The sequence below is a fragment of the Juglans regia genome, chromosome 1 (assembly GCF_001411555.2).
Source record: "Juglans regia cultivar Chandler chromosome 1, Walnut 2.0, whole genome shotgun sequence".
Lineage (NCBI taxonomy): Eukaryota > Viridiplantae > Streptophyta > Magnoliopsida > Fagales > Juglandaceae > Juglans > Juglans regia.
Window position 1 is genome coordinate 7752292 of NC_049901.1, and position 26401 is coordinate 7778692.

The window sequence follows — 26401 nt, forward strand, 5'->3', positions numbered from 1 at the left end:
TATTTTAAATTCTTAATATTTTCATTTTCATAGTTTTTATTTTAATAAAAGTATACAATTATCTTAGTGTGATTATTATTATTTGAATAATTATATTTAACATTCCATACATATGGGTGTAAAAAAAAATCAAAAACCGGTTGAATTAGGTCGGATCAGTTTGTCAGCGGTCTGGTGCAGTACCAGTTCTTAAAAATCAAAACCAATCCTAAATCGGTGTAGTATCGATTTTCAAAATATTTTCATATTTTAAAAATCGGTTTAAATCAAATAGGACCTATATATATTTATAATTTTTATATTATATTATATGTATTATATGCTAAATTGGTAATTGATATAACATGAAATTCTAATATTATTAGGTTAGCTCTACAGCCACTGCTGGGAGCTCCCGTCCGTGGCTCCTATTAGTACAATTTTTGTGTTTTTTGTTTTTGTTTTTTTTTACATGTATTTTTTAAACATTTTAATTTTTTTTTTCAAATAAAAAAATAACATCATTAAAAAATATTTACTTAATCACTAATTAAACAAAAAAATTAAAACAAAATCCTACGGGAGCCCTAGCGATGAGAGTAGCTTTACTCATATTATTATTCAAATCTATTAATCTTATAGTATAAAATTATTATAACATGTGATATAACATGAAACTAATATTATGATTTTTAATATAACATTTGATATAACATATAAATTTTAATTTTATAATATAAAATTAATATAACATAAAATTTTAATCTTAAACATAAACATTAATACTAAATTATTAATATAAACTTTTTTTTTATATGTATATAATAATCAATGATAAATATATTTTTGGCATAATAAATTATAATATTTTTTTTTTTTTTGTAAATATATTTTTACACATTTGAACATATATACTTATATAAAAACTTTAGAACTTGTAAAGACTATAATTGAATTCAAGACTCCACTAGTATGTGTTAATTATTATAAAATAATGTGCTTGTATTATAATATAAATAGACTAAGAGAAATAACATATACTACATATTGTAAGACTATTAATCTAAATTTCGACATGAGAATTCGGGTATACTCGGACTAGAACCCGAGTTTCAAACTCGGGCCAGAACCCGGATCAAATTAGCCCGAGTAAGACCCGAGCAAGATACTGGTTTTCCAATTTGAGTGTTTTGATTTTTTTTTATTAACATGAAAATAAAGATACGTTAGTAGACTCTTGGTGAAAAAAGTTACAAATTATAAATATTATATGTGTGTATATATATATATATATATAGAAAAGGCAAAAGAAAAATAGGACTGCATGCATTGATATATAAGCCAAAGTCACTACGTCTCCCCGGTGCTCTAAAGAGACATGCCCTGCCTTTGAGAAATGGGTGGCAATATGTGACACAACCTGTCAATTCAACACAAATACGATACAATAAAAATAAGTTTGACTTTAACCTTAACGAATTCGGATCAAAACGGACTGACTCGTTAAGTAATTGACCCGTTAAGACACGATTACTTAACGAGTCTAAAAAAATGCAGATTTGTTATCAAAATTGAGTTGTTATCAGGTTCTCCATTTGCAACCTCAAGCAAGCTGCAGCTGATCACTAAGCTCCATATGTTCTCAATTGAGTTTAAGACTTCTTGAAGTCGGATTCTTTTGATTTGTTAGTGGGAGCTTTGCTGTGTAAATCCTCCAATTTCCCAACCCCAACCATTATTCGAAAAAACTAGATCTCATGTTGCACCAAGATATATAATATCACTTGTCATTAATAGAAATTCCTGCAACTGAATATGGGTCATTAATATTGGCCCCAAATTTGAGAAAGAAAATTAGGATAACTCATGAAGGGCAGGAACAAAATGACAAATCTGAATGCACTTGAAAACTACCTTATATCTTCTTCTCAATGGCTATCCAAAGGCCAAGAGAGCGAGCCCAATTCCTGTAAAATCAAAGAGAAGTTTCCCTCTCTAACAGAGGCAGCCCATTACTGTTAATTATATATTAAGGATATTGGTCAAAGTAATCTACATTTCACATTTGAGTCCAATACTATCTAGATGTTATCAATACTATTTGTGAGTTTTAGTTTATAGTAATTCTAAGAATAATAATTCATTGTGTGGTCCACTTCACTTTACTTTAAGATCATATATGACTGTAATTTTTCAATACAGTAATGTTATTTGATATAAAACTTCATTGTTTCCTTTTTCTTAATAAAAACATAAAAATAAGTTAAATTGAACGAGTTAACCGAATATGTAATGGAGTTGGAGAACAACAAGAGTAAGGAGGACGCTCTACTTCCTTTTTCAAGTTCTAAATTTGTTTAACTCTGTGTTTTTATCATATTTGAGATTGTAATATTATTATGTTTACAATGTGTGTTTTATTTATTATATTTGAGATGTAATTTTAATATTATTACAATGTGTGTGGATCATATTTGGTACTGTTAGTATTTTTATTGTTTGAATTATAATTTTAGACTTGTAGTTAATTTTTTTTTTAATTTATAAATATTATTTATACAAAATTAATCGAGTTGAATGGGTCACTAATGGGTCTATTCAACCCGTTTACGTTAATTAACGTAAACGGGTAGAAATGGATCGTATCGTGTCAATTTATTTTGTATTCACTAACGGGTCATAATGGGTTGTGTCGTGTCAATCCGTTATCTTAATGGGTCTTGTTATGATTGAGATTTTGATACGAAATCCTTATCAGGTTGTATTTGGGTTGACCTATTAGGTATAATGTACATATTTTAAGACGATACGAACACGACTTGTTAATACAATTTGACACCCCTAGTTGGAGGGTCGGGATGCATTAAGCAGTGTGGCCAACAAATATTAGAAGACCATGCGTGCGTGTTCCATTAATTCTAAATCTTTCACTGGTCCACCATTAAAACAATTAGCTAGCTAGCACGACTAATGCACATATATATACAACATTAACTTTTGATAGCTGAGATGATCATGACGACCCAACTAATTAATTAATGGCATTAAACGAGTATTTGGAGTAGTACTGCCATTACCATAAAAGGATTCATGCATTAATCGGTGATAGTACTGGATCATCATTCTTCTAACAACATTAACTTTTGATAGCTGAGATGATCATGCCGACCCTACAAATTAATTAATGGCATTAAACGAGTATTTGGAGTAGTATTGCAATTACCATAAAAGGATTCATGCATTAATCGGTGATAGTACTGGATCATCATTCTTCTAATAGTTATTACTATCATAAATAATCAGAAAAATTAGACCGACCGAAACTGACAAAATCAAAAATTTCGATTTCAATAATGAATTGGTCCGGTATTAATTATTAAATTTTCAAAACTAGTGTATACCAGTTCAGTTCTAAAAAATGTACAAAATCGGACCAAATGGGATAAGTTACACCCCTACCCACGCACCACACCTCTTTTATTTATTTATTTTTTTTTCATAACAATTATGTGATATATGGTTGATAAGTAGAACAATTCAATTAGTTCAATAAAAATAAAATAAAATAAAATAAAATATATAAGATCTGTGATGACGAGTAGCATTCATCTTATTAGTTTAGTACGTTGATGGTATTGAATAATATTTTATTTTAAAATTTTCACACTGATTAGTCTAAAAATAATCGCATCTAATGATAGATGAAATATATTTTATATAGAGGAGAGGGGCATTCCAAGAACTGAACTCAGGACCTCTTGCACCCTAAGCGAGAATCATACCACTAGACCAAATGCCTTGAAGTGATTTTATTGACCAAAACTACATTCTTTGACTACTTCATATTTCAATTTTATTCACTTTTCTATTTTTCAATTTTTAGATAACAAGAAAGAAATTCTATAAAAATAAATCCACAAACTTATATGGTTTTGTATGATATATTAGATCTAATTTATAATAAAATTATACTTTTATTATATGTGTTTGCAGCTAAAGCATTTTTCTTTCTAGATTATCAATTGGTCGAGCTTATATTTTACAATCTTATGTGTCTTTTTGTGATGCAAGCATGATATTAATAAAATTAATTAAACTCTAGCTTCTGATCTAGTAAATAAAATTTTAATTAATATATTTGTTGAATTTAACTGTTAAAATGAACTAAAAATAAGTCACGTAGTATTGGTCTTAATAATTGAATCTTAGCATATATATGATGCATATTTTTATAGTCCAAATTATATTTTTTTAGCTGGTCTTCTATACATATGCATTTTAATTATTATTTCAAGAATAAAAAGAGTTTTCTTTTTTCTTTCTATGGATTTTATTCATTACTTGATTTCTACTATTGGGGAGACAGTTGAGAGTCACTGTAGTATGTCACTACCATAGGGGACAAGAGAGACGACTTGTTAATACCTCGTTTACAAATGTCTTATCACATCTACTTATTTTATTAATTAAATATAGTTGGGAGAAGTATGATAAGGATGTATTAAATTATTAATTAAATATCCATCTACTTCTTTTATTAAAGTGGGGCCAAGTTTTCTAATGACCAATCGTTTTTTTATTATAAGTTGAAATATGACTTGAATTATTATTATTATTATTATTAAGTTGTTACAAATTGTTTTAGCACTAGAATAAATATTATTTGATACGACCGACATGGGTCTTGATGAGAATGCAGATTTTAATGAAAAAAACTGTGTTCCGCGTGTATAAATTAAAAAAAAATATTTCCAAAAATTTGCAATTATAAATTGATTCGAAAGCATTTTGGACCGTTACATTAGTCGTACCACATAAATATGATATTTCATTCAAAATTTTAGTTTAAACACAATAGCCTATGTTTGGTTAGTGGAGTGATCTTATATCACTTCAGACTGTATCACTACTATTTATAAAATATTCACAAATCGTCTTGACATTACTTCAATATCTAAACACGACAGATTATGTTTGGTTAGTGAAGTATTCTAAGATCACCTTAGACTGTCTCATTTTTATTCATTACGGTTACAAGTCAAAAAATCTAGTCTCTATCAGGAGAAAATCATTACAATTAGGTGTGGTTTAAATAGTAAAATGAGATGAGATGATTTTAGATAAAAATTAAAAATTTAATAAAATATTAATAAAATATTATTATTATTTTAAAATTTTAAAAATTAAATTATTTATTATATTTTATATATAAATTTAAAATAAAATTATAATAATAAAATAAAATAAAATATTTTCACTATTCAAATAAAATCTTAATCACCATTAGTATCTCACGTACTAACTCTTCAGCGGGGGTAAGGAAAGCAGGAAAGGCACGTGTGAATAAAGTCATTTCCAACCTCCTGCGCACAGGAAATAATTATACAAAATGGACTTTTCTGTGCTAAAATCATTTTCTTTATCAATCAATTTTGAGAAAATATACTTATAACCGTGAATTGCGTAACCGCCGCGTAATCGCTTTGAAAAAAATGAATAAAACATGGGACCCACATGAAAAAAATTAATTTTTTAATAGTGGACCCTACTCTTTTTCAAAACGATTACGCGGCGGTTACGCACTTCACGGTTGTATGTAGAATTACTCATCAATTTTATAACCGATAGAACGTGTATGAGTTGAAATGATTTTAGATAAATAAAATAAAATATTATTTTTTAATATTATTATTATTTTAAAAAATTAAATTATTTATTATATTTTATATAAAAATTAAAAAAATTATTATGATGAGATGAATTGAAATGAATTTTCAATTCAAACCGGAACATATTATTTGTATTTTCTCTCCTATTTCTAAAGTTTATGAGAAATGATATTTACAGTCGTAAGTGTGCAAGCGTCGTATAGTCATTTAAAATTTTTTTTTTAAATAAATAAAAGAAAATGATAAAACCATAAAAGGAGAATTTAGGAGTGTATAAAAAATAGTCGTGCTAGCCCGACAAATTCTTTCCACTTCCCTTAAGGCCATTGGACCCTTTTATTTTATATATATATTTTTATATTTTTAAAAATCTACCACATCATTAAAATATATTTCTTTAATTATTAAGTAAAAAAAAAAAAAACCCTATCTAGACCAACTGTCGGGACAAACACTCAGTCGGTTTAAGGTGAGTTTGGTTGTCAAACTCATCTCAACTCATTATTATAATTTTTTCAAATTTCAATACAAAATATAATAAACAATTCAACTTTTTCAAATCTTAAAATAATAATAATATTAAAAAATAATATTCTAACAATATTTTATCATCTCAACTCAACTCAACTCATTTCAACATCCAAACACAATCTTAATGTCTTCCATAAAAAATTTCTATCGAATTATGTTTTTATTTTATTTTATTTACTTAATAGTTAAGATAAATTGATTTTAATAAATTTGTGATTATTTAAAAAAAATATTTACAATAGTGTAATATATAAATATTGTATAATTTTTTTAAAAAAAATAATAAATATAATACTTGTGTAAAAAAAGTTAATTTTTTAATAACAAATTACGTATTTTTAAAAAAAAAATTACAGAACGACTCCACGATCGTAAATAGACTTGGCTTCCTCGGCCTACTTACCAGCATCTCTTAATAAATACATTTGTCGAAGTGCACAGAACGTTGTACTGAAATGATCCCATAAATCCGTACATGCGTTCCTGTAAGTTGAATGCAGCTGAAACGGCTTACTCCTTTTGGATCTGCCATCTCGCATCAACTGTCCGACTCCAAAACTGGACTCGCCTCCACATGTACTAACACCGCGTCGTCATTTTGCCTGCCTGACACTTTGCCATTAACGAAACTTTTACCTCTCTTATCTCTTTTCTTGCGATCTCTCCTGATTTCAAAGAAAGTTGCCGGATCTTTTTTGCCTTTGATATCTTTTTTCCCTTTCGGGTTCCAAAGGCATCGTGACTATGATGTGGGGTTCTCCACCAATACCTGCACAAACGCGGGTGGCCACCATGGCAGAAAAATGTGAGAGTCTCAGCAGGGTTTTGGCTTGTAAAACTGGTGGAGGTGGTGGTAGGACTGGTGCTGGGTTTCCATCGTTTCTTCCTAAGGAGGTTGAGAAAATCAAAGACCCTTTTGCCAGAACTTTGGCTCAGAGGATAGAGAGGCTTCCTGTACAGGTATCCTTGGCTAATTTTCCCCGTTGATTGTTACTGCTGTCTTCTCCAAGAACTCATGATTAGGCCAGTCAAATCCATTTTCAAAAAGTCGGACTACTCTGCCGTTCAGGTCAGGCCAGAGTAGCCCCTCAAGTCGATTACTTTATGTTTTTTTTATTTTTAATATATTTAAATATTTTAAAAAATATTTTAATATACTTAAAATCATTTTTTTAATTATTAAATAAACAAATAAATAAATAAATAAAATTTTTTTCGCCAGTAGTCAAATTGAGCTGCACAACTTAGGAGGTAAAGTAATTTTTTCGTTTTCAAAATATGCTCCGGAGATTTTCTTACTATTTCAGTGCGAGAATTCTCAAGGATTCGTTTATTTTTATAGATAATATAAATTGAAATTAAAGTTAAAAAATTAAATAAAATATATATTTTTAATATTATTTTTATTTTAAAATTTGAAAAAATTAAATTATTTATTTTATTTTATATTAAAAATTAAAAAAATTATAATAATAATATAAAATGATATACATATTTTCTGAAAATAAACTAAGCAAGGATGGTGCAGCATCATCTTCCCTTCTGAAAAACCGCCTAGGAAATAAATAATTAAATATCACGGTTATTTACTTTTTTTCCCCCTTTATTTATTTATTTTTTACATTCAAATGTAATTCCTCCCATTCCATCGCCGACAATAAAATATCTTTCTATAAAGAAAAAAACCCGTCCCCTCGTCTGGTTAGTCAATTCACATGAGATGTGATAAAATATTTTGTTAAAAATTAAATAAAATATTATTAAAATAAAATATTTTAATATAATTTTTATTTTAAGATTTGAAAAAATTTAATTATTTATTATATTTTATATAAAAATTTAAAAAAATTATAATGATAAAATGAGATGATTTTATATATCTAAATTGAGCCTAAGTAAAATCGTATGTTAAATAAAAACTAAGATATAAAATCTTTTCATTCAAATGATTCTATGATTAAAGCCAGGATTGACAATCTTGTTGCTTCTGATGGTCATACAGCTACTTCTATAGTAGTCAATCTGAGATTTTCAAATCCACTGAGTTGATAGTATGACTTCAATCTTGTTGCTTGAAGTTCATCTCCTCTTTCACTAGCTTAATCTCCTTTAACTTTGCTCTATTCTCTGCCAATATGAGGCTAAGTTCCGACAGGGGTCACGACTTGGAGGACAGAGGTGGTGTAATGGAGATGCGGCTGGTTATGGTCTTTGTCTACTCGTTTTTTTCATTTTCCCCCCTTTATTACAATTTCAAATGGACCTTTTTTCCTATTCTCGTAAAAACTATTGACACATCATGTTCATAAACGAGTTTACTGCTCAGTCAAACCCAGATTAGCCATGGACGTTTTCAATTCAAAATGGAGGTCAAATATGGAAAATGAATAAAAATCATGAAGTTTTGAACTTTCCACAAACTTATTAATTCTGAATTTAGCAGAGACCATTTTGTTGTAGATGAATTCAAAATAATGATATTTTGGTAGAGATATGAATTATTTTCTCAGGATAAATTATCCAATTAGGTTGGGAACATTTTCACTATGCTCTCTAATGAAAAGATCTTTAGTCTTTTCTTCAACTTTCAATCCAAACATATTTTTTATTCTAAATAAATCTCATCTGTTTCGAAAAAACGTAAAAACAATATCACAAAACTTTATATTTTAAATGAGAGATGATATTTGTTTGTGGCATATATTTTTTAAAAACCTCAAAAACTCGTTGTTTTTAAATATATTTTTTAATGGGTCATCACTTTCGCAAACATAAATCCTTCCTCAGAAAAATGTTCTAAAAAATCTAAAAGTTTTATTTATGCAAACTTGTGTCGGGTTTGATCCATTACGGTGGCATTTTTGCTGCTGATAGGATATCAGATACAAAGAACGGAAACCAGAAAAATTGAACCAGGTTGGATTAAGTTTGGCTGAGCCTGACACGACAGTGAAATTCTTTTGGTATTATACCTACTTGTGATGTTTCTGGATTCACGGTGTGTTTGACTGTACACTGTTGGGCCCCTATGTGTAGAGTTTGGTTATATATGTTTGTGTGGCAGTCCGTTTTGATGATCCGAACCAACAAAGATCTTTTACATTTTTTTGGTGGATTTTCAAGGAGGCTTAAATATAGAGTGGACGCTTGGGCCGATGGGTCCAGAGGTGAAGCTCCCGGGAAAATTTGTTTGATGCTTTTTGGGTCTTGATCCGACCCAACATTTAGTATACATTGTATTATCCTCTAGTATGGCTGCTGCACTATATTTACTTATCATCTGAAATAAAATTATTTGCAACTTCGTAGACGTAGATACATTGTCGAACCACGTAAATTTTGTATCGTGTGTGATTGATTCCACCTTTTATTTTACTCCTTTTTTTCTTATCATTCACAACATTATGGTTCTTGGGTGGCATTCCTGTTATGATTGCAGATAGGAATCTCCGAAAGTTGCATAATGAGTAGCTGCGTAAAACCAATTATTCAAAGGGAGACCAATCCAATGGTTCTCCTACATTGCTTTGACAGGTTTGAAATTACATGCAAGTTTGTCCAGGCTATAACATATCATCTGCTGCTACTTGTAAAAAAAACATATCGTCTGCTGAACCTGGTTTATTATGTTGTACTGTTTAGTTCTTGTTTAGAATGGAGGTGCACATACCCCTTGCTTGAAGAGGCTGGTCTGGAGGTTTGGGCCATCGATGTTCTTGGATGGGGCTTCTCTGATTTAGGTCCACTTACATGTCTTTTCTATTGTTAGTTTTCTATTTAAGTTACAGCAGATTCTCTAATAATCTTTATTTTATCATGCTTACCTGTATTAGAGAGGCTTCCACCATGCAACGCGGCATCCAAGCGTCACCACCTCTATCAGGTATTGCTGGATTGCTGTGACTCCTAAAATCCTATATTTTGTTGTTCCCCAATTAGGTTATTCTTTCTGAGTGGTAACAGGGTAAGAATAAATAAAGTAGCCCATAACCGAGTCTAGTCTAGTTTCAACCAATTCATAGAAGTCCCAAGAACAGGATGCACACGCATCAACTCCATACCTTCCTTGTCCATTTAGAGCTATAATCTTTCTAAAGTGATCTTGTTACAAACAATGGCAATCACATTTACAGGGCTTAAATAAATTTCATCAGTGGGTCTCATGGTATATAACTACCAATAATGCGTTTCATGTGATTGTTTACCGACTAATTTTACAGCACAACTTTTCCTAAAAATGTATATGTCATTCATGTGATAATTTAGGCACACAATATAAAAAGCAATGTGAATAAAGGACAATAATTCATTCAACAGAGTTAAAAATGCCTCCAAGTCAACAGAAATAAAACATAATTTCTACAGTTTCAATCGCTTGGCTCTGCTGTATGATCAGGAGCAAGTCCCTTATCTGCTTTCTGCATATCCTGTTTATCTTTGCTCTTGGCTACAAAGTAATTCATTTGCATTCCCACTTGAAAATGATTTCTGATGGTTCCGAAATGATGGTATCAATGTTCAATGAATTAGTTCTTCGAAGAATTGACTTTCATCACTGAGAGTGGAAATTGAAACGGCATTTCAGTACTTGCTCTTAGTTTATCTGTTTTCATGGTCTAGCTTTGGAAGTCCTACATCAAAAGGCCAATGATATTAGTTGGACCAAGCCTTGGTGCCGCTGTTGCAATTGACTTTGCCGTCAATTATCCAGAAGCTGTAAGTTTCTCCCTCCGAACGAGCTCATTAGTCATTATCAATTCACATATTTTTTTTATAAGAAAGAAAAAAAAGTCGAAAGGGTAGGGTCTTAGAAGCATTATCAAGTCACATATACCGTGGATGTTTGAGACACTGCATATTCCATATTTTGGCATTCAACTCTTTAATCAGTTATTTATGATTTAAGGCCAATATATTTTGATTTTGCGATCTTCTTTTGTTGTTACTTACTGTCATTTTATACCCATCCAATAATGATACTTCAGGCAACATTTCAAACTTCCATAGAGGTTGGGAAAAGGTAAATTATGGTTGAGCAAAAAAAAAACTAATGCTGGAGAAGTAAGTAAACAAAATGATAAGGAATAATTTATACTAAGTAGAAAGAGTTTTCCCTCTGATTTGTGACATGATTTATTGGCCCTTATATGGGGACTTTTAAATCTAACTACTGAGATCTGGTAAAACTTTCTTCCTCACTGCATAAAGGCTGCAGTAGTCAATAGTGGTAAAGTCTGAAAAGTTTGGGATGGAAAGATACACTCCTACTGTAGAAGAACTAGGTAATATGGATCCACCTTTGCTGTTCAGATTGTGAGTTTAAAGCTGACTTGCTTCCAATAGAGAAACATGAAATTTGGGTCTGCATTATAGTGGCTCCAGTACTGTTTTAGCTTGTTGACAAGTTGCTAATTAGGGAGGTGACATGTTCCTTTTAGTCAAAAGCCTGACAAACTTACAGCTATTAATTTCATTGTACTCTTAGCGATTAGTTTTGACCGACTGAATACCTTCTAATGTGCTTTTGCATTCAAATGAATAAGCTAAGAATAATAGCAGATGTATAGCTGACATGGAGTCAATATATATATATATTATAAGTAAGAAGAATTCATTAGTCCACATAATTAGGCAAGGCCCAAGTACACAGGAAGTATACAAGAGATGAACCTAATTACAAGCTAAGTGCTGTGAAAAACAGCATAAAAGTCGTTAAAAGTAATCCCATTCAATACATTAGCCGAAACCCAAAGTAACAATGCATGAAAGAAAAAGTCTCTAAACCCTCCCATCAAACGTCCCCTTTTATCAAAAAACAAAAAACGTCCCCTATTATCAATATATAACCTAGAATATCTGGTCTTCTAAAATGCTGCTCTCATGCTCTGTCTTTTATTATTACTCTTATTCGTACTTTTGCTCTTACCTTATAGGAAGCTCACTTGGCCAACAAGGGCTGTGCTTATGACATATCATCTCTCTCCCATTTACAGGTTGAAAAACTGGTTTTGATTAATGCAAGTGTGTATGCAGAAGGTACAGGAGACCTAGCTAAGTTACCTACAATAGTAGCACAAGGTTTGGTGAGTTTTAAAATAATTTATCACTTTGTAAAGGGCAGTGCTCCATATTGACTTTTCACAATGGTTATTTAGTTACGGAAGACAAAAATTGTATTTGAAGTGTTATTATGTGCACATAATATGTGAATCTTTTCCAACGCCTCAAAATACATAGCCGGACAAACAACAAAGAGCTTGAAAGTTATAACAGAGAGTTTCAATTTCTTCATAGTTTCAATCTTCTGCTTGTTCTCAGCCCTTACTTTGATAGGTTTAAAGAAACGAACATAAATATAACTATCAAGCTCTCTGTTAACGATTTAATTGCTTCTACAATGCTGCTTTCTTGTTAGCTTTTAGATTGAAGACACCGTAAACATACCACTTTTGTTGTGTCGAGACTAGGCACGGCATGGAAGGAGATTAAATACTGGCCTTCAATGGTATCAATGAGCTTTTCCCCGCATAACTTTCCTTTCTTTTGTGTGGATCAGGTTTCTTTATTGAAAAGCATCCCACTCCGCCTTTATGCAAATATACTGGCCTTCAATGGTATTTCATTAGCCACAAGCTTAGATTGGACCAATGTAAGGTTATAATATATTTCGTTGATGAGATATTTTGTCTTTGGTTGGTCAGGTGCTATAAAAATGGGGAACTAATGTACTGTTGAAATCTCTTGGGCTAATTGGTATATCTTTGATCTAATGATCGTGCTGTTCTCTTATTACAAACTAGGTTGGCCGCTTACACACTCTACTTCCTTGGTGGAAAGATGCAACCATTAATTTTATATGCAGCGGGGGATACAATGTTATATCCCAAATAAAACAGGTATAGTAGTCCCAAATTAATAAATATGCATATGCAAGTAGTTGCAGGATCCTGAGGACTGAAGGCAGTAAACAGGTTTCATTAGTTTCTGTTTAATTTTATCAGTTGAATACATACTTAAGAAAATTGAATACTTGGAGACAAAGTTGAGAAAGGAATTGATTTCATAATGTGTTAGAAGGCATTTATAAGTTTTTGTATTCTCAACTACTTTTGAGAACCAAATAGAAGGTAAATTTTTTAGTGACAGTAAGCTATTTATGAAATCAGAACTAGACCTTCTAACAAATTTAAGGTGATCAAACTTCAGCAACTAAAGAAGTCCCCAGTTGCGCTAAATTCTGTCCAAAATTATGTTTTACAGGTAAAGCAGAAAGCACTTATCATTTGTGGTGAGCGTGATCAGATAATTGGCTACAAGCTAGCAGTGGTTAGTTTTTTGGCTTTTAGCACCTTACATATGAGATCCTTTTTTTTTTTTTTTATAATGACCAATACCACGAAATAGAATTTCTAGATCGAGGCCATCCCTCTGTCTTCCTATAATTTAAAAGCAAAAAATTACAAGGTCGTTTGATCATAAAATTAAGTACCCCTTGCTTGTCAACCGTTAATGTTCTATTAACTTTAGATACTTGGACTGTTTCTAAGATGTGAAGACAATATGGGTTTCTTGCCTAATGCGATGTGTCTGAATATTCTCCTTAAAACTCCCTTCACTTTGAGGACTCAGTACTTTCAAACTCAAGACAGAAATAAATCATGTTCCAAGTCTTGCACTTGGGTTGGTAACTCTGCAGCAGTCACTGCAATAATAAGAAGGTTGCCACCTTGAAATAAATGATAAAATGCATTCTTCCTTTATAGTTTTTATCCTTGCACCCTAGAACTTGGTTGAAGTTAAGGTCATAAGCTATTAGAAATAGGCTTGAATCTTTATTACACTCGTAATACTGTCAACAGTTTTTACTAGTTGCTGGTGTAAATATGATGCAGAGGCTGCACTGTGAACTTCAGGATTCAATTATACGGAAAGTACCAGATTGTGGTCATCTCCCCCACGTCCAGCAACCCAGGTCGGTCGCAAAGTTGATTGCAGACTTTGCTCGAGGTGATTGCCGCTAAGAGGTCAACATCAGACTTAGCTGGAACTTTGTCCCTGCTGAAGAAAAGGCCTGCTGTTTTATCCTACTCTAGTATATAACTGGTGTTATATGGTATTGTGTCAATTGTCTCACACATCACCAAAGCTAAAGGTGTATTGGGTGAGAAAATACCTACTGTTAATGTTGCAATCACAACTCTACCCTACAAAAACAAAATATAGTCTCTGAACCCATGCAGTTATCCTTCTCAGGCGCCATTGCACTCATCACGAACTCGTGGTTAGGTCATCTGTGTGAGATGCTGGGTGATGATTTTTATTTCTTTGAAACATTATAAAAGTTTATAAATCTGCATCCTATTGTCAAACCTATCGTCATCTTGGCAGTAATTATTTTTTTAATATTCATTTTCAAGATTAATATTTACGAAATTAATAGATAAAACATAATGTTTATGATAGAACGGAGTAAATTAAGTCTTTCGGCTGAGAGCCAATTATAGAGTCAAGCACATTATATAAGTGATACGTTTGCAGAGAATTATAGAGAGAAAATTTACAAATTGTCGTGTGTGATGTAATATGTTAGACTTACTTTACCTAAAGGGATATTTACAATTAGATGTGCCATGTCAAGTCACAACTTGTAAAACAGGTTTTCTTTTTGGTTGAAGTAGGGGAAGAGAGGATGGGGGGATGCAGAGATGAGAATAAATAAAATGAGTTGAGATTAAAGTTAAAAAGTTAAATAAAATATTGTCAGAATATATTTTTTTAATATTATTTTTATTCTGAGATTTGAAAAAGTTGAATTATTTATTTTATTTTGTGTGAAAATTTAGAAAAGTTGTAATGATCAGATGAGATGAGTTTAGATGAACTGTAAAAATAAACGAGGTCTAAGCCTACCGTGTCCGTACTTCTTGGGAACATTTATTACAAGGTTATACCTTATGGCAAAGGGAATTGAATTACCATGTTATCTTGATGAAAATTGGGCAGGATTTTGTTTTTGGACCAAAGAAGCTGCTAAAATTTGTGTTTTATAAGTCACTCAAAAGTAATCACTCAAACTGATACAATAGTGATCTTTTAAGTGGCCTGAGATAAACCAAAACAGTCTTATACTAGGTATCATTTATAATTTTCAAACAAGATTCGGGTGGAAATTCGTTGGTCATCCAAAAATGTAATGAGAAGCGATGATTTCAATATAAAACCTGCCCAAAATTTGTTAAGACTTTTGGAATGTTTTAATAAGAATAAGAGTGTAGATTTCAATTTGTAATTTCAAGCTTTTCTCTGTCTCTAAATTTGAACAAATATTTTTCAAAAAAAAAAAAAAAGAAGCAGCATGGAATGGAATAGGTACCGTGTAATTGGCTCATGGACTTTTTTTAAGCATAAATTTACGAAAAAGTTTATCAATTGTTCCTTATCCTGTAAGGTATTCCCAAGCATATCCCTTTTATAAACAGAGATTTTTCTGAATATATGAAAGACGTATGCCTAAAGACTAAAGTCACGGCCATGGAGACTCGGTGATCAAGAGGACTTCAAGGGTACATTAAATATGGTTTGGGTGCTATGGGATAGCCCTCGTGATATCCAAACTTGTTGGCACTAGTAGGTTTGCAAATTGCAATATAGTTTAGAGACACAAGGAGAAAACTGGATATATTGTTCTATCATAAACTATATGTATTTATTTTGTGGCAAGTAGTAGCAACTAATATTGCCGGTGTAGAGGACCACAGAAGAATTATCACAAACGTAAAAAGTCCAAAGTGGGATTAAACCAAAATCCAACGTAGCAAGGACTGTCTGTCCTTGGTCTGACTAAGGTGGTTCGGGTCCCACATCAAACTAGGCAAAAAGTGCAAGCCACGTGGGGGGAGGGATGGAATGATGATGAAGTTGATGACAAAGTCACAGTGTTGTTTTGAAAACAAAACCCACCAATGTTTGTCAGCAAAATCTTCTTTGGACAGCCACCCCATTGTCTACCAATAGAATTTTCCTCGTATGGATAAACTAACCCCACAAGAAAATTGATTTTTTTCCCCTGGCTATTGCTGCTTAGGAAGGTTTTTTTTTTTTTTTTCCAGCTTTTCGTATCTCTCACATCACTTTCCTATCATGAGTGGATCAGATACCGATACAGACATAGAGGGTGGACAAAAAAAAGTGTAGGTTATTAAGAAGGATCACAAACCATCTGACGTGTCTCTGCTGCTTTCAGTCAATTTTATGAGGGAATGATAAGACAATCAAGTACAAAGATCTAAGAATCCTTCCAGCCAACATAAAATACAAGATTTTGGTCATAGAATAAAAGCCATTCTTGTCCTTTACTCCACATATAAATGCCTTTTGTAACATTTGAGGTGGGACACAGAATCAATTTCTGAAACCGTGTACTTTTCAAAGAAAACAAATATGCTTGTAAAAGTTTTGTCATAGAAGCTTCTGCAAGCTTTTCAGATTTCTTTTGTTCCCCCAATAAAACACAAGGAAAAACAACATGGACATGTGACCAAGCAGAATAAATCATTAATGATATGCGAAGGTCAAAGAAGCTTTGGGATCTCCTTGGCACCTGATAAGACAAATTGATTATAAAATCACAGCCAAGTGCACCTTTCTAAATATTTTTATTTGACCATCTAATTGCTTGCCCTTCAAGATAACGACTCTCCTCTCTCCCAGCTCAATGCACAGAGCCAACCTGAAAAGTGGAAGACAGTGGAGGAAAAGAAAAACTACAAAACCATAGCTAACATATATACCTATAAATTATGCATATATGTAACAACTAGAGGAACATCCAGAACAACTATTCTCTTGCTATATGAAAAGATTAGTTAGGCAAGATTAGTTAGGGCACTACCTATTGTTCTTGGAAATTCATCAAAATATACAAGAAATAATATGTACTTTCTCAAAAATGACAACAATCAACCTCAGTTCAAGATTGAACAAACAGCCTTTGTTACGAGGTTGACTTGCTTTGCATTCCATCAATAAACCCTCTTCTTTCATGGTGCCATCATAGATTTTGAAGAAAGCGATCATAGGCGGGATATGAACAGGACATAGAATGTCTAGCATAGATGAAAAGAAGGTTCAACTGGGAAGGGGATCATTCAATTGATAATTACAGTGAAAGACATTGTACCCCCTCTGGTAGATTCCTAGGTATTGGATGTGCAACCACGTATCTCTGGGGAAAGGGTTTTGGTGCAGGGGCAACAGCACTGGACGAAGATGAGGTTCCAGAGGCATCTGCTTGTCGGATGTGGAATTTGGCAAAGCGGTTAATGACAGAAAACTTTTCCAACTCCTGGCAGTCCACTCTTATGTCTAAAATTGATGCTACCTTGTCCAATCTGCATTATCACATAAGATTTATTAAAACGCGATGCAATTGTTCAGCTAAATATATATTTCTTTTTATTTCTACCTGTGTTAATGAGAAGGAAAAAAATACCAGAGTAGGAGCCATAGTTTTTTTTTTTAATCTCATTTTTGCTTCTGTTTTCAATTTTTCCTGAAATGAGGCATTATTACTTTGATTTAATAAGCAGTAAATAATCGCCATGGGATTGAGAAAGTTGCTGTTCTGGCATGTGTATATGTTTGTGATAGTTTATAAGATTGTGACCGGGTTTAGCACATCCTCTAGACAAAGATTTGCAATTCCGTTGATGCTGAAAATCTCAAATGAGTTCATTAATCGCAAAACGTGTTTCATACCTAACTAAGTCATTTTCCAGCTTCTTTGCTCTATTGCTGAAGTCTTCTACAACTTTTGAAAGGAACTGGTCATCAACACCTTCAATCACTTTGGGCTGCTTCTCTGAAATCCTGCACACGTTTACAGATGAAATTTATCTTTCCAGAGGCTTGTGATGAAACTCTTTCCGTACCCAAATAATACTCTGTGCATAACAAATCAATGCATCGACAATCATCACAATCCCACTTACAAGCTAAAGAAAGTAAAGCTTTACTTTGTAGTCCAATTTTAGAGTGTACATGATACCTTTCTTTTTTCCTTTAGTTTGCACAATACACGATACACTGCCCCCAATCTTATCTTTTCACTCTTTTTCATAACAAACTTTACATTTTGGAAAAGAAGCATAAAAGATCCAGAAGGGCTATACTTACAAGGTATTGTTAATTAGCGGTATGTGCAACAAACCATTACTCGTGAAAGAGGTCAGGCTGCATGCATCTCCTAGTGATAATTTAGCAACAAAGTAACCCAGAACATCATATTGAGAGTCACCCTTTGCAGAGAGAATGGATGTAGGTGCGGGGCATAGCAATTGCTGCATAATCTGTGTTGTCAAGATAAGCCTTTTCTTTGGTCGAAGCATCGATTGCCAATCTTCGATCAATTCAGCCTGATCCTCCGCCTGCCATTAGAAATGACAATATTACAACCCCTGTTGATACCTAGATTACGACAATACTTAAAGATGATAAATTTTTGATATATGAACCGTCCTAGAGGACCAAACCTTCTCAATCAGTCGATTTGTGGCTTGCGCCCATTCATGTTCTGAAACACTGCAAAGACATGCACAGGTAAACATTTACAAAATGAACAGAGAAGTAAGCAGTGTGATATGAAGAATAAAAAAATAAAATAAAATGAATGGGAAGAGATATAGAAAATTATAAATACTATCTCGTTTTTCTGTTAGTAACAAATTCTATCTTGTATTGACCATCAATATGAAGAAGTGTTAACTGTAATGCTCTGTCCAAGATGATAGATTTATTGAAAAGAATATTAAGAATTTTCTATCACAATTCTTTCTTTCATTCTGTCTTCTAACGAATAAAATTGAGCAAAAAAGGAAACAAAGCTAGAATAATTAAAAAAATGGGCTATAATGCAAAAACCTGATATTTTGAACCCTCTGAGAGCCTTGTGTTACTTCTTTCCACCATGGTAGAAGATTGGATGTTGCAGTTTTGCGTTTCTTTGGTCTCGCAACTGCCATACATTGTTCGATATCATCTGAAGGCAGTGAACATGGAGCAGAAAAGGGTTCACTAACGACTGAGGTGGCTGCTGAGCTTGGCCAAAGTCTGCCACTCTGGCTGGCATCGGCAGCATCTACTCGTTCCTCAGAAGAAAATACATTCAAATTATGGGGAGGCTTCCTGAGTGAGAACTGTCCTGCAGCATTCTGTGCATGTCCTGCCTCATTAGTTGGTGGCATTCGCCCATTTCTGAAAGCTTTGTACTGTTTAAACCAGGAGGGTGCCGTGCACAGATTAACCTGGGGATGCCCTGCATGATTAGATGCCAAATTTCTGGCAGTAGATTGACTCAGAAGATCATTTTGACTAAACATGACCATCCCTTGAGAAGGTCTATCTAGGAGAGCAGGCTGTGGTGAAGCTTTTATGCCAAAATCTTCTCTTGCTTCTGTCAATAAACTTTGCATTTTGGTATCCCCAGATAGCATTGAGTTGAGCGGAGACACTGACATCAGTCCGGGATCCATTTGGTTTCTGGACCTGGAATTATCTTCATATATTAACTGTGGTCCATCCATAGCAGTAACGTGTTCAAAATCCGAAACTCTACTACTTGGCTCGGTATCCGCATTCTTCATTGTCTGCACTTGGGGCAGTAAGGAGTAATTCGGATGGAAAACATGTGATGGTTTCAAAGAACGGCCAATGGTTCCAAGATTTCTTTCAGAGGGAGTAGGAGCATTGTCCTCGTGCTGTACTCTATTGAGGTTCAGCAGGTGTGAATGAGACAACAGTGAGCCAGAGGCAAAAGCATTTGCATGAGAGATATTCCTTGGCAAACTACCAGTCTGTGAAGCATCAAGTATCTCAGATGATATTTGCAGCTGGGACCTCTCTTTCTCTTGCTGATCTACCCCATGTTCAAAGCCTTGTGAATTCCTAGGAGATGCCCTTAATTCTGATGTTCCATATCCAACTTTCTGGGAATTTAGATCATTGAGCCCCAATGGTGCCAATGAAGTTTCCAGGCTATTTGTTGATAGATCCATAGATAGAACCTTATGAGGTTCTACACCGGAAATATGTTGCTGAACTGGGACATTTGTCCATAGATTGGGTGGTCTCACTGAAAATGCACCCTGCTGATGCATACCAGACATTACAGGAGGATTAGAGACGGGCTTAGCCTCCAAAACATGAAATTGTTGACCTGGAGAGTTGGCAAAAATACGTGGAGAAGTATCTTGAGAGGAATCAAGGTTAAATGGTGGGTATCTACTAACTGTACCAGGCAATGTTGCCTGTGGAGATGGACATGCTAGAGTTGCATTCAACATGCCCTGTGTTTGAAGCTGATTTCTTACATATGGAGGACTGGATTCAAAAGATGCAATAGAGCTTCCAGACATATATAAAGACGAGGGGATGCTTGTCTGTACAGAAGTACTAAATTTGTTATCCCAATGCAGTCTTTGAGATGATTCACGTGATGAAGGCGATGACTGAAAAGATGGGGATGCTGACCAGGTCTGGTTTTTATCTCCAATTTCAGAATTGGCTTGCCTGAAACTTAGATTCCGTGCTACTTCTGGAAAATCTTGAGACGAGATGAAAGGGTTCATATTGAACAGCCGCTGAGATGGAGGAGCTAATTTCAAAGTGAAACCTTGAGAAGCAGCAGACTGATGGTACAATTGAGCATCGGATCCATCAGGAGTTCCTGTCTCAGACACCAATGAATCACAACCTCTAGAGCCAAAATGAGGTATACTGCTGTTCTCTTTTGATTGGTCAACCTTATGCAGAAGCTCAAGCATATTTTCACTGCCATGGTTAAATCAGAAAAAGACTCCATGAGACATACAAATAAGTGGAAAACATGGCATAATGTGACTGAATTCAGATGAACAATAATTCAAGATGGAATTCTTCTAACCAACAGGAATACAGAGTGAGTGGAGAACAACCAGTACAATTCATAAGCAGAGAATGAAATAGATCAGTAGAGGTTTGCGTGACAAAATAGTGAGATAACAATCATCAGGCGTAACAATTATCACATTCAAACATACATATCCAAATCATAGTTATTTCATGACCAACTACCTTCTTTGAGCAGTAACGTTTTCATGATGAGGATGAACTGACCTCTGAAAGGTAGTAGATGTATTGAGACCACCTCTAGCTGTCTCTGAGGCTTTTGAGTTTCCCTCAAAATCAGGTAAGTGCACCTGTAACAGGAGACAAATTACATCATAAAGAAAGGAGAAATACACAACAGAAAATATCATCAATGGATGTAGAAATCTAATGTTCACCTTATCCAAGGTCACAGGACTGCTAGAAACATCACTGATGAATTTGAGCTGCCCTACACATTCTTGCTCTTGCCGGCTCAATCCTTTGGAGCCATAGTTGCAATAAGAGTTGTCTTTTAGGTAGCATTTCTGCTGCATCTCATATGTTCCACCTGCTTCCAAAAGATAGTTATGCAAAACATGAGAACCATTACTCATCTGATGCTGGTTTTTTCCAATACTCTGATTTTCCTTGTTCCTAGATGTATCAACATGCTTAACATAATCAAGCTGATTATCATGTTGCACTTGTTGACTGGCTTCTCGAAAGGCCTTAGAAGGGCTTGAATTTGGTACAGCAGCAAAGTTAAATATTTGTGAATCTTCTTTGTTGGGCAGAGTACTATTCATGCCAGAGTGTACTTGCTCCAATCCTCCAGCTGATCTAGAAAAAGAGCTTACCCCACAGTTACTATCGACCTCCCACAGATAATCATCAGAACTCCTCCCCTTGTATGTAGCTTCGTTGACATCACCTATCCAACAATTATCCAGTCAGTTCATGTTATTATGAAAGCTAAAAATAGTAATACCAAAATGAGATGATCAGCAAATGATGTTTCTACCTTTTATTTCACTACATGGTTGGCTAACATTGTTACATGAGGCTATTCTCTGCTGATGGAAATCACCTTCTTGATGCTCAAAAATCTGACTAGCCCATGCATTGTCCAAATGCATGAGTGGTTGAGCTGGTTGACTTCCTTCCCTGGATGGCCTTTGTTTAGGGCCACAATCAATCCACTCACCAGTGTTCTTGGGCGACTTCCGAATCAATTCATGAGAGTCATCCTGGTGCAACGTGTCTTTCTGCTCGATTGAGAATTGGATGCCTGGTTGATGAAAGCCAGGAAAGCTAGAGCTCACACTAGAATCGTTAAACACAGGAAAAGGTTTTGAACTTAAGGAGGAGGTATTAAGCAGATTGTTATCAAGCCAACTTGATTGTTGCTTTTCACTATCCATAACATTTGAAGGCTGGTTATCAGTTGAGAGTTCTGTGTTCTGAAAAGTCAAGCCACTCCACTCCTCCTGTGGCCCAGTATCACTACTAGAAGCTTCTGCTACGGCAGACTGCATGAGAGCACTCCAGCTTCCACTTTGAATAGAAGGAAATGCACTTGGATAGTCTGTATGTTCCAATGCTGCCCCAACGCCTCCTACGCCCATGTCAGTGCACCTACCAAAAGAAGCATCCCAGATGTTATCATCTAGATTGTACAGAATCTTCTCTTCCATTGGATCCAGGGGAACCAAACCCTGAGAAGGGCCAAGCCGCATATTTTTCTGCTGCAAGTTTCCAGACCAACCACCTTGTTCTTGCCTCGCATTAAATTCTGTTGGTGCTGCATTTTTTTGCAAAGTATTCCCCAGCTGGGGCTTCCCTGAAATAACAGCACTATTCAACCCCTGAACAGGAACCTGACTGAACATATTGTTTCCCTGAGATCTTTGTTTGGATACGAAACCTTCTTGGGGAAAGCAAACCTGCTCTGAAGAAACAGTAACCTGATCACCTACAAAGGGGTTGCTGAAGGCTGACGACTGCATAATAGGCTTCTGCGCTTGAACACTAACCTTAGTCGACACAGTTGAAGAATCACGAGACATCCCGTGGAGATGGGAATATTGACTCATACTACCTCTTGCACTAGCAACAGGAGTACCATACAAGGAAACATCAAGCTGCTGAGAAGCCAGACCCATGGAACGCAAAGCCTGACCTTGATCTTGTGAAAATATGGCTCTATTGGATCCGCCTTGCACAGCAGGAAATGTACCTCGCTGCATCCAGTTCATATACATATGTGATGCATCATTAACAGGCGTTCCATTGATGACAGGTGAACTCTGAGCACCAGTAGCTTGTTTAGTCATTGCAGAAATCTGGTTTGAAGAATTCTGTGGCCTAGCATCACCCAGATGCTGAAGTTGTTGCTGCCTCTGAAGTTCTTGTAGCTGCTTGAACACCATGTGCTGCTGCTGCAGCAACTGCATATCATTGTACCCAGACTGCTGCATTAGGTAAGTTTGTGGAGTATTGAGTTGCTGGCCCCTGGCAAGCTGCTGCTTCCCTTCAATGAAGTCGAAGTCAAAGTCAAAGGAAGTTTCAGTAAGTTCCGATTTTTCTGAATTTGTTGTCAAGGTGGGACTATCCCCAGACACATTTTCTCTATGTGGTATAAAGAAAGAAGAGCCTCTTGAAGTTATGGTATGTGGATCATAAACTGTATTTTCACCCAAAGACTTTGATTGCCTTTGCATTGCCTGGAATTTCGGGCAACCAAGCATATCTCCATTTGAATTCAGCAGTTGGTTTCTAGAGTAAATGCTGGAAAACTCGGGTCTTTGAATCAATTGTGTATAGTTTTGGTTGAACAACAAGCTCAAAGATTCACTGCCATGTTCTTTCACAGAATCTGCAAAAATAAAAATAAATACAACTCTTATTTTAGTGAGCATGAAATGGCTGTTTCAAATTACCATAGATGAATTTTGACTCGAAATGTGGAGAGGAAAAGAACCACTAACATTTCCACCAATATACAAAACATGGTGATAAAGAAGAGCCATGAAACAGATGAAGTATATCATAAATAATGGACATTACTGATACCTAATTGTTGCACATTGCAGTTTTTCAGATTGAAATTCAGAGCTGACCCAATCTGCCTCCGTTTCCCAACCCACTGATTGTAGTTATGTGCTGGCCAACTACCCTCCACCGCTTGAGATTGTTGCTGGTCTTGGGAAGAGTTATCTAGCTCATATAACTTGTGGATCCTATCTTCAACTTCGTTACCAGGCATTAAAAGGCCAGCCACCAAGATTTACTCAGCTACTTTTTTATTTGGAAAGCAGCTTTGCCCATCATCGCAGATCAAACAATCTCATACCCACAATTACAAGAGCCAATACAATAGACTTAATTTGAAAACAGTACCACGTGTTAACTCTGTAGTGACAATTCTAATTGAATATATTCTCGCAGAACACCAACCTGCACAAGAACGATGCAGTTAGTAAATGAGAGAGACTATAAATGATACTAGACGATAGCTGAAAGAAAGAATAGCATATTATGAACTGCTTCTAACACAAAATATCAATAAATCATTATTTTAAAAGTTTGTGATAAATCATTTGAAAGTATGAAAAGAGGAAACAAACCATACGCTAAAAAGAAAATGCTTGTGTAAAGTAGTGTCATGGCACTACCACTATACGAGATGTATAATCAAATCTTCAATCAACGTTATTTCATTGCATTCAGGACATTATAATGAAGCATATTTTGGAAGCCAATCTACAAATGCCAGCCGATTGTGTCATCAACAAAATCAAAACTTTCATGCAAGTCCAGACACGATCCCATGTCATACAATCAACAAATTAATCTTAAAAAAAAAAAAAAAAACCAAAACCATAGAAAGACTCCGGATTTCGTTCACTTTAGCAACAACTTCTTGGTCACTAAGTGGATGTCTACAATTAAATTTATGTTCTTGAGTTGTTACATTCCGGACTCGGTTACCACTAACAAAGTAAAAATGTCAATTTCTCACAAATCTTACCATAATAATTTCACGATAAATTATGAAAAACGGTACTCGCCGTAAAAGGAAATAAAAGGGAGATAAATTAAAACGACAAACGAAAACACTAATATTGCCAAGACGCAAAGTTAGTAAAATTTTAGCAAATGCTAGTTCTCTGAGGCCAAGATAACCCATCATAGCAAAATAAATTGCTGTCAAAAACTTTCTTTTAGGCTTGAAAGACTATATAACCCCGGCATAGATGGAAAAATCTAAGCAAAATTGAAAGCCAAACCCTTTACCTCAGAACCCTAAAGGAACCCACTCTATTTCTCAGAAAGAGACACTGTGGCCCAAATTCTTGGCATATCGCGAACAAATTAACCATGCACAAGCATTTCGAAGAAAATTCAACAAAAATTCAAAGCAGAAACCAAAAGCATAAAATTATGAAGTCAATTACTCTTTTTCACACTAGTTGAGCAACAAGCAAGCTGGTAAGTAAAATACTGAAAGCCCGGAAGGCAGAGGAAGTGGAGGAGATTCACTCGGAGCTCGGAGTGTGATCTAAGCTAAGCGAATTAGGGTTCTTCAGCTGCGCGGACTCACGGCGTTGTCTAGAAGGTCCTTTTCAGTGGCTGATCAAAAACCCGGGGCTTTGTTAAGCTTAAATTCACAGTGCTTAAGCTCCGAAACGAAGACGAAGACACAAATGGCTGCCTCCTAAAGCTCTCTCATACACACACTCTCTCTCTCTCTCTCTCTAAAGATTTGCAGAAGAGTGAGAAAGTTCGGATTTTCGGACCGGGCCGAAGATAAAAAGGGATCGAAAGTCGAAACTGCGACGAGAAAGAGAGAATTTTTACTTAAAAACATTTTCATCGATAAAAACGCCGATAGGTGCGGTACCGCACCTCAGGTTTGGAGCCAGGTTCGAATGTCCGAAGCCGAACTTAGGATAGGAGATGTTGCTGTGTTTTCCCGGTGTACGTACATTATGGACTCCCAGCCATTGGATCAAGATATTTAGAGCATTCACGGTGGGGATCTGAGAAGAACGCACGCTTTTGGTTTGGTGGTTGACAGGTCGTGGCATCGATGCTCGGAGGTTGTTGGAGGAAGGAAAAGTGGGAATGGGATATGCAGATGCCACGCGCCTTTTGTCACGCGTGGGATTGTGCACTAAAATGCACTTTCTTTTTCAAGTAACTTTTGGAGCCTTTTTTTTTTCTATTTTTGTTTAAATTTGGTAACAATTTTTTTTTTTTTTTTAAATTAACGTGTTTAGAATACGTATAGATTTTAAGAGATTTCAGATTATTTA

At 34.6% G+C, this 26401-nt stretch overlaps 2 protein-coding genes across 5 annotated transcripts; one reads left to right on the forward strand and one right to left on the reverse strand.

Moving 5' to 3' along the window:
- The first annotated feature begins 6623 nt into the window (after positions 1 to 6623).
- Positions 6624 to 14550, forward strand: LOC108988212 (uncharacterized hydrolase YugF-like). 3 transcript variants are annotated; one of them, XR_004801865.1, is made up of 10 exons: positions 6624 to 7139; positions 9619 to 9713; positions 9822 to 9919; positions 10013 to 10062; positions 10800 to 10895; positions 12173 to 12262; positions 12736 to 12833; positions 12980 to 13075; positions 13440 to 13505; positions 14072 to 14117. XR_004801865.1 is itself a non-coding variant. In XM_035691378.1 (10 exons), the coding sequence occupies exons 1-10, from the start codon at positions 6924 to 6926 to the stop codon at positions 14198 to 14200; spliced, it is 1029 nt and encodes a 342-aa protein (XP_035547271.1). In that variant the 5' UTR covers positions 6624 to 6923; the 3' UTR covers positions 14201 to 14550. The 3 variants fall into 3 exon arrangements, 2 of the variants coding, with proteins under 2 accessions (XP_035547271.1, XP_018816938.1); XM_035691378.1 differs by having other exon boundaries at positions 12173 to 12257; positions 14072 to 14550; XM_018961393.2 differs by having other exon boundaries at positions 6629 to 7139; positions 12736 to 12828; positions 14072 to 14550.
- Positions 14551 to 17006: 2456 nt separating this feature from the next.
- Positions 17007 to 25913, reverse strand: LOC108988139. 2 transcript variants are annotated; one of them, XM_018961274.2, is made up of 10 exons: positions 25541 to 25913; positions 24156 to 24539; positions 22105 to 23958; positions 21500 to 22014; positions 21330 to 21412; positions 19098 to 21005; positions 18710 to 18758; positions 18354 to 18604; positions 17937 to 18047; positions 17007 to 17569 (listed from the first exon to the last, which is right to left on the reverse strand). In XM_018961274.2, the coding sequence occupies exons 2-10, from the start codon at positions 24346 to 24348 to the stop codon at positions 17338 to 17340; spliced, it is 5196 nt and encodes a 1731-aa protein (XP_018816819.2). In that variant the 5' UTR covers positions 24349 to 24539; positions 25541 to 25913; the 3' UTR covers positions 17007 to 17337. The 2 variants fall into 2 exon arrangements, with proteins under 2 accessions (XP_018816819.2, XP_018816818.2); XM_018961273.2 differs by having other exon boundaries at positions 21288 to 21412.
- Positions 25914 to 26401: the final 488 nt, after the last annotated feature.

Bases quoted from the DNA above. Each gene is read 5' to 3' on its own strand.
- LOC108988139 (XM_018961273.2), bottom strand. From the start codon at position 24,348: ATGCCTGGTAACGAAGTTGAAGATAGGATCCACAAGTTATATGAGCTA. The intron at 21,006-21,287 runs GTAGTTGGTCAT...TAACCATGGCAG, and splicing joins AACGTTACTGCTCAAAGAAG to TGAAAATATGCTTGAGCTTC. The intron at 18,605-18,709 runs GTTTGGTCCTCT...TTCTAATGGCAG, and splicing joins CAAATCGACTGATTGAGAAG to GCGGAGGATCAGGCTGAATT.
- LOC108988212 (XM_035691378.1), top strand. From the start codon at position 6,924: ATGATGTGGGGTTCTCCACCAATACCTGCACAAACGCGGGTGGCCACC. The intron at 13,076-13,439 runs GTATAGTAGTCC...TATGTTTTACAG, and splicing joins TTATATCCCAAATAAAACAG to GTAAAGCAGAAAGCACTTAT. The intron at 13,506-14,071 runs GTTAGTTTTTTG...AATATGATGCAG, and splicing joins TTGGCTACAAGCTAGCAGTG to AGGCTGCACTGTGAACTTCA.